At 52.3% G+C, this 8,566-nt stretch overlaps 1 protein-coding gene across 2 annotated transcripts in view; it reads left to right on the top strand.

Annotated features, from left to right (window-relative positions):
- Positions 1–7,118, top strand: part of CSMD1 (CUB and Sushi multiple domains 1) — a 1,903,837-nt gene extending 1,896,719 nt beyond the window's left edge. For both annotated transcript variants that reach the window (XM_082715632.1, XM_082715633.1), the window contains 2 exons: positions 3,652–3,784; positions 6,246–7,118. In XM_082715632.1, the coding sequence (XP_082571758.1) occupies positions 3,652–3,784; positions 6,246–6,405 (293 nt within the window). In that variant the 3' untranslated portion in view covers positions 6,406–7,118. The remainder of the gene's footprint in view (positions 1–3,651; positions 3,785–6,245) is intronic.
- Positions 7,119–8,566: the final 1,448 nt, after the last annotated feature.

Below are 8,566 nucleotides of genomic sequence, written 5' to 3' on the forward strand. Positions count from 1 at the left end.
ATGAGCAGGTGAAGAGAACACGGTGTGTCCATACAGCCCTATATACTCTTAAAGACCTTCTACTCAGTAGGAGCAACCACTCACAGAGAAAAACCCATATACTCTATGATTCCATTTATGTGAAGAAAAAGGCAGATCTCAGGAGACAGCAGCTCAGTGGTTGCTGGGAGCTGGAGGTGGGAGGGTGAGGAATGCCTACCAAGGGACACTGGGTTTCTTTTAGGGGGAACAGCGGTGTTCTTGAATTCAACCATAGTGATCATTGTAACACCATGTGAATAGACCCAAAATTTTGGAAGATATATATGCCTTATTATTATTATTATTATGTATGTTTGTATTTATTATTGAGGTAGAATGGACACACAATGTTACATTAGTTTCACAGTGTTTCCACAAGCTTGTTCATTACTCGGTGCTCACCACGATAAATGTAGCCCCAAGACGACATTATCACAATATTAGTCACCATATTCTCCATGCTCTGCTTTTCATCGCTGTGACTTATTTGTTTTATGACTGGAGGTCTGTCCCTCTTCATCCTCTCTGTCTGCTTCCGCCATCCCCCAGCCACCTCCCTTCCGGCAGCCATGGCTGTTCTCAGTTTAAGGGTCTGTTTGCTTTCCGTGTGTTTTAGGCTGCACATGGAAGTGAAATCATCTGGCGTTGGTCTTTCTCTGTCTGACTTACTTCACTCGGCATCACACCCTCTGGGTCCACCCATGCTGTCACGAATGGCAGCAACTCCTTCTTTTTTATAGCTGAGTAATATTCCACGCTCGCGTCAGTACCCACTTGTGTACACACACACACACGTCACATCCTCTTGGTGCACCCATGGATTTATGTAGATCTTCGGTGAATTATCAACAGTATATGAATTTCTTTCATTAATGATGTTAATAGAAACCTGAGTGGACTAGCTTAAAACAGAGGAAGAGATGCCCCTCTCCATCCCTAAGCAGAGGAAGGTCAGTGAGAAAGGAAGGACCCACGGCGTGGGACTCGTGGGAGCAGCAGTCGCGCTGAGAGTGTGAAGAGGAGGCCCGAGGGAGGAGGGGAAGGGGAGAGCAGGGAAGGAGCGTTCTATCCTTGTTCTGGTGTTTCCGTGCTAGCCTCATAACGGAACGGTTGAAGTGAGGTCGGAGCACAGCTTTAGGGGGTACGGAGTAACAACATGGCAGGTGCAGATTCTTTTAGGCAATGACTCTACTTGGTAGAATCTATCCTGTATGTTTCAACTCCTACGGATGTATCGCTCTAGGGGGAAAAAAAAAGATTTCATTGCAGCATTAGAAAAATATGAGAAATGGCCTAAATGTCCTTCAAAGGTTGACTGGCTGAAAAAAAATCTGGCATATCCCATTAATAAAACACTATACATCTGAAAAAATAAATCTAATTCATATGTACTGAGAAAAATTTCAAAGATATATGGTTACGTTTAAAAAGCCAAATACAAAACAATGTATCTAGTGTTCTTATTTTTTAGGGAAGAGAAACAAACATATATATTAATAGCACGTTGCTGGAAGGGCATCAAACATAGTTAACCTTAAGAGGAAGAGCAGCACGCAGGGCAGAGAATCGCCCTTTATTTCCGTTGTCCTGTATGTTCTTTCTGTTTATGTCTTTTTGTGCTGTTTTAATTAATATCATGTGCATGTATTAGATTACGGAAGCAGGGGTGGATAACTGACATTAACAGCAACTCCGGACGGCACAATAACTCCAGAGTAGAAGGACGCTTCGCTGCACAGTTTCAAAGACCTTCTTTTAGGGCTGTGTTGTGATGCACAGTCTCTTGTGGGATGTCCATGATGAGAATTCCGATACCCATGATGGTGAAAATCGATAGTCTTGTCTGCGAACAACAATAGTCACTTTGGTTCTTTTAAGCAGAGCACACGTTCATGAGAAGGAGGCAGAGAGATCCACGGATGCCAGCGGCCTAGAGAATGCCGGGTGGTAGCTTTGTTCAAGTACCATTGGGGGCTCAAGTACCATAAGCCCCGTTTCCACTTGACAGGCCCCGAGTGAGCAGCTCCTGTGTCTGGAGTCCTCTTGTAGGCGCTGGGGATTCAAGCAGAAAGTGAGCCCCAGGCTCCCCAGTACACATATGGGGGCTTCCGTTCTAGAACACACAGGTCCCCGTGAACTTGGGCTGCGTGCCAGGCAGGGGAAGTGTCCTGACACTTAAATATCACAGGGAATTAGTAGACTTGCTGCCACCTGAGGGTAAACCTCAGCTCCCTGTGCTGGACGGCCTCACCCTGGTCCTGAGCCTCTGCCTGCTGCTGCTGGACCCGTCACCGCGGCACTTGGTGGTGTGCTCCAGCCTGTCCAGCACCACAGCCATGGGCTGGCTCCCCGGCCACCTCGGGTGCTCCGCCACCCCGACTAGGGCCCAGGCTACATCCAATGGGATATGAGATTTAGAGAGAAGCAGTATCTGGTGGAAGAGGCTCCCCTCCACGGCGGGTGGTGGGCGCATCCGAGAGTGAAACATCACGTCTCATTCACAGCCGCTGAGAAGGCAGGAGCTCAGAGAAATACAGTTAAGATACACAGACCCAACATCAGTGATCAAGTATATTAGAAATGCAGCATAAAGTACCAGACCCCAAGACGGCAGGAAGTAGCAGGTCCCCACGTCTGCTGAGGGAATGACATACTATTGTCATGTTTCAAGGTGAAAATGAGAATGTTTATGTAAAAACCTACTTAGATGTGTGTAATATTTGATTGTTTATTTACAATTATGGTTTGTGGGAAAAAAAAAAGAAAAGAATGAAAACTTCTCATTTACTGAACAGTCCGTAAATTCCCGACGGATGCTTCCGAGCCGCGCTCCGCTTACTTGAGCGATCCTGCCGCAATCCGAGGCCCCGGTCAGGATCCCCGACACACGCGCACTGAGTGAGCCCGCGTGATTAAGCCACACATTTCAGAATTGAGCTTATGAGTGAGCTCTTTAGAACAAACCTTTTTATTTGGCAATAGTTGCTTAATCAGTGTTTTCTAACTTGAATTTTCGAAGTTCGCATGCGTCTCGGGGTCGCGCACGCATCTGCTGCCGTGTAGACACGGATTATAGATGCACGACCAGGTCCTCTCCGTGACGGCCGGGGTGCTGACCTCTGCCTTCCGTTCTAAGGAACAGAAGTCATGTTTATCACGGTCGTGTCCTCGGGGGAGCCTGCCCGGGGACACGGAGCTGTGGTCTTGTCGCCCAGCTCCAGTAGAGGCGGCCGCACCGCCGTCCGCGGGCAGAGACCCGGGTGTGGACGCGACCTCCGCGGCTTCTGTCGGGCGGACTCGGTCCGGGACGGGAGAGAAGAGCCGGCGCTTGCCCGCCTGCATGTGGTCGGCGCCGCGGGGGCTTCGCGCACCTGCTGGTCCAGGTCCCGGTGTGCGCCCCCCTTCGCCCCCTCCCAGTCCCCCTGTCCAAGTCCTCTACAGCATCCGTCGTCGCTAAGGAGTAGTTTCCTGCCCCCTGACCGTTAGCCCGATGGGACCGGCCTGCGGAGAGGGCGCCGGCTTGGGGAGTCGCGACTCCTGCGGCCGAGCCGGACCCACTCGCGAAGCCCCGCGTGCTGCGTGTCGCTGTGCGTGCGGTGCCTGCAACGGCCGCCTCCTCTTGTCTTCCAGATCCCCTGAACTCGGATCAGGACGCCCCGAACCAGCACCAGGGCACGAGCAGCGGGTCTGTGGCCGCCGCCATCCTCGTCCCGTTCTTCGCTCTCATCTTGTCGGGGTTTGCGTTTTACCTCTACAAACACAGGTACCGCGGCGGGACCCCCGCACGGCGCGGGGCGGGGGCGTGGCTCGCCGTCCCTGCGCGTCCGCAGACCCCGCACCCCGCACCCCGCACCCCCTGCACCCGCACCCGCACTCCCGCTGACGTTAAGGAGGCTTGCGCGACACGGTGTCCCCGGCTTTGCTGGCCGCACATTTCCAGCGGCCTTTCCTTGGAGTTAATGTGGATGCCCCCACCCCCGCCACCAAAAACAACAACAAAAAAAGCAAAAATAAATTGTGGAGGAATTATGAGTTCTTACACATTTTGTCATTATCTGGATAGTATATGTCCTGGAAGAATATGACATATGCCAAAGTGTTCCAAAATACTACCTAGAATAGTGGCATTCCCTACCTATGATTAAAAAAAAAAAAACAAAAGTCCTCTATGATTCCCTAAAATACAATTAAGGTATGTTAAAAGTGTTCAACGTTCATTTATATAATGCAGATATTTCTGTTTTTCTATTGAATTCCAGTTTAAAAGAAGAAAAACTGATATAAGAATTTTTTAAATGAATCAGAGAATGGTTTTGAATATGTACTTTCTTATGCTTTTTAAAAATATATAAAGTAGTAAGAATGTTACTTCAAAATCCTATTGCGTAGCATCTTCACGTTCTTGTGGTTAGTAATGTACTAACTTAAAAAAAATGATGAAAGGAATCTCTGATGGTTCTTGATAAAATTATACTTTGGCCCCATCACGTCTCTGAGCGTTTTGGGAGATAACCCTACACAGGTGTATGTACACCTGCGTAAACCGATCAGCTCTCCTGATTCTATCTTAATTTGAAGACAGCAGAGTATTGGGGAATAGTCAATATTTATCACACCGAGGTCTTTCAACCTCAGATGCTTCCCCACGGCGTTCAGAACACGGAGCCTCTGCGAGGGAGGTACCACTTACTTGTTTTGTGACTTTGATCCCTTCCTTCCGTTTCCACGCCTGTGGGCCGGCAGACATTTAATCTCTGCCTACCTCGCTCCTGACGTGGCTCCTCGCCCAGGAGGCTGTGCTGTGTCTAGAAGCGACAGAAGGCTGTCTGACCTCATGGCTCTCGACAGCCACTCAGCCCCGTGACTGCCGAGTCTGGAGGCTCCTGTAGTCCTCTGGTTCGGTGCCCTATGAAGAATTGGGGGATTTCTGCAGAAGCCAGCCATGCCTCATCACCTGGGCGTGCCAGGAATTCATTTTCTTTTGAGTTGCTGCCAGATATCCAGGGAACACACCAAGCTATGAGCTTTCCCTACACAGGCTCCTTACCCTCTACGGGGGTCGAGTTTCCCTCACCAGTTGGCTCTGCATTTCGCAAGTGAAGAGCTTGTTCCCACTCATTTCTGAGGCTCTCTCATTACTGTCTGCTTGGACTTTCTCCTTCAGTCAAGGCCAAGCTCCTGACTCAGACCCCCACATACCTGCTCTGTACACATCTCCTTCTCCACGGTCCTGGGGTCCCCTCCAATTCTGTGGGGCTTCCCTGCAGTGCCAGGGGGTGACTCCTGACCTGGGAGGTGGCATGGGGTTTTAGCCAGCTTTCAACTGCACTAACGCTTGGCTGAAATTGTTGATTAACTTTTAACGCTGGAGCATTTTCAAGTTTAATGTCAAAGACCTTCCCAATTCTTGGGGCAGTTGCAAACTGCTTTTCTGGGGACAGAAGCCTAATTCTCTCAAACTGATACAGTTTGAATTCTCTTTTTCTCAGTGAGCATAATGTCCATTAAGAAAATCTGCTAGTAAGTCCCTGAAACAGAAGCATCATGGAATCCAGTACGCAGGGATGTTTCTGGTGGTGTGGGCATTTACATGAAAGTTCCGTTTTCATACCTGGCGTAGTCTTCTTACATAATTTCTCCTGGAAAAGGTTGAGAGGGAAGCAGACTAGATAGATAGCTTTATATCTTTTACTTTTAAAAATCCTCCAATCTCTAATCTTAGGTCACACACAGGCGTTTCTTTTAATTAGAAAACGTAACCAATAGTTTGAAAAAGAGTCTGATGCCGTTTCTGTGTCATGCCACAAAAGAGCTGGCGTTCGGTGAACGTTACATGCGGCGAACCGAAGTCTGCTTCTCTTTTCCTTAATCTGAACCATCCTGAAGGGTCGATGACTTGACGGGCAGTCTTGCTTTTTTCTTGGAGTGACTTCCCCAAGGCCATGGAACAAATATCTAGTGCAACGTCCACCCGACTCCGGCTCTGAGAGTATTGCCAGGAATCCGATCATTCTTGGATTGTGAAAGAGCTTCAGTGTTTCAAACCTCCTGCAACACCCCGACCACGGACTCTAAAAAAGAAAGTGGCCTAAACATGTGAGGGGGGCCCCTTCCCCGTCACTGTGCGCCCTCGTGTGTGTACCCCGCTGAGTCGCGAGTGACGCGGTGCCCTGAGGTGTTCCTATAATCTGGTGCTAACCGTGTGTTCCGTCTTTCCCCCTTAGAACGAGACCAAAAGTTCAATACAATGGCTACGCGGGACACGAGAACAGCAATGGACAAGCTTCCTTTGAAAACCCCATGTATGATACGAACTTAAAACCCACAGAAGCCAAGGCTGTGCGGTTTGACACGACTCTGAACACAGTGTGTACGGTGGTATAGCCCTCAGTGCCCCGTTAGGACCGACTCATAGCCATACCTCTGACGGACGGGCAGCAAGTCCTCTGGTGCCATACGCCACCTCCCCTCCTCCTCTCGGCTTCGCTGCGCTGACCGCGCCATCGTGTGCCGGCGTCCGGCGGCGGGAACCTCCGGTCCTGCGCCCGAGTCTCCTGCGGATTCCCGGCCGGCTCGCGCGTCCGCCTGGGGTCCCGGCGCGCTCCGGGCAGCCCCCCGCGTGCGCCGCAGCTGGTGGCCGACGCCCGGGACCCGCGTTCCTGTGTGGCTGCGAGGCCTTTCCGTGCCATCTTCCGGGCACGCGGATACGGCCTTCGGGTGCGGTGGCAAAGTGGCAGCACCACAATATACCACAATACGTTGTTCTGGTCTTTTGTTTTTGTTTTAGTTTTAGTTTTCTTTCTTTTTTTTTAAACCCCCATGAATATCAATACTCTGGAAAAAAAAAATAAGCTCTCTTGAAGAAGGCACCTCTCTGGCAGACGCAGACGCACACACCCGCCAACGCTTCACGGTCCCTCCCGAGACCCGACACGCTTTGAGGACTCACAGCTCCCCTCGGTGCCCATTCCCAGGCCCATTGGCAAACTCCCCAGTCAGCTGTTCTAGTGCAGGATTTTTGATGCACAATTTTTTGCACTAGTGTGTTATGAATGACTGAGAAAGATTCAGAAAAAAAATAAACTATTTACACAGGGTTTATACACACTATCCACTGTATATAAGCATCTTCCCATGCGGTCCGGCTAGACATCCGCCACCCGGCCGGGGAGAGAGGACGGATCCCCACCGGCGCAGGTTTTACAGGGAAATGTGGTCTTGGAGAACTGTATTCTGTTCTGCCGCCTTTAGCTACGTTATGTGCGTTGAATTCATTGGAGATGCCGAAGGAGGGGAGAAAAGAGGGGCCTTTTATGTTTCCTTCCCACACACGTCCCGCCTTCGGCCCTGGCCGGCAGCAGCGGGCGGCGGCGCGGGTCTCCGCCACGACGCACGACCGCAGCACCTGCCTCGGGAAGCTCTTGAGCTCGTGGGCTGCAGCGTCGCCCTCCGCGGGCTCCGCGGTGACCGACGGCGCGGCTCGTGGTCAGCGCGGCCCGCCAGGCCCGCCCTCCCGCGTGTGTCTGTGCGGGGAGACGGCGCACACCCGTCTGTCCCGGTGGCCCGCGTCACGCCGCGCTCGGTCGCCCGCGTCGCGCGAACGCCGGACGCCGAGGCCACCCGGGGACCGTTCGGGTCTGGGGTGTGCCCGACGCGCGTCGCGAGGCTCGGGGTCGGTCGGGCCGGGGCGACCCACGGGGAAGCAGAAGGCGCGGCGCCAGGCCTGCGGCTGTACCCGGATCCACGTGGAGATCGTGTTTATTTTTATTTAAAATGGTTTGATAAAAGCGTTTGGAGAAGATGTTGCTGATTTTATGAAGCGGGGTCACCCCCTGCTTCGCGCGGAAACGTCTCCCTCCGCCCTGCTGCATCCACGGGGGCTCCTTCGCGGGGTCCTGGTGGACGCGCTCCCTGGCTTTGGGACGGATGGAGCCGTGGCTCTGTTGGACACTTAATGCGGGACTTCACAGGTGACAGACGGGGGGGACAAACACCTGCGCGGAGAGTAGCGCGTTCCTTCCCGTCCTGTGCTTTGACACGCGTGCTTTTGTGGCCTTGTCTCGATGCCCGCCGTTCTCTTCCTCGTGAGGGGCGCGTGCGTGGCGAGCGCGTCGCTGACCTCTCCTAGGGACTTCTCTGCCTTCTGAACCCAAATTCCGAACCCCGTAGGCCCATGCGGATTCTCCGCCCTGTGTTCTCCGGCCAGCCTGGGGACGTGACTGGAGATCCGCCTTGCAGACGCGGTTCCGCTCCTGAGAGCAGAGGAGGTCCGCCAAGGCCAGGCTCCCGACGCGCACACTGAACCAGCGCAAAGTGCAGGGGAGCTCGAGGCCCGTGGCGTGCAGGGAGCACAGGGTTCCTATATCTGTTAGTGTATATATATACATACGTACCTATCTGTGACTATCCTGTACATACCGGAGCTGGAGTCATTCCAACTAGGTGCAAAACGCTGACTTCAGAGTCTGAATTAATGTCTCCCCTGCCCCGTCCCGGACCCGCTCGCCGGTCCCCGCCGCCACTGACTGCTGAACCGACAGGACAG

Source organism: Mustela nivalis, assembly GCF_964662115.1.
Source record: "Mustela nivalis genome assembly, chromosome: 20".
Classification (NCBI taxonomy): Eukaryota; Metazoa; Chordata; class Mammalia; order Carnivora; family Mustelidae; genus Mustela; species Mustela nivalis.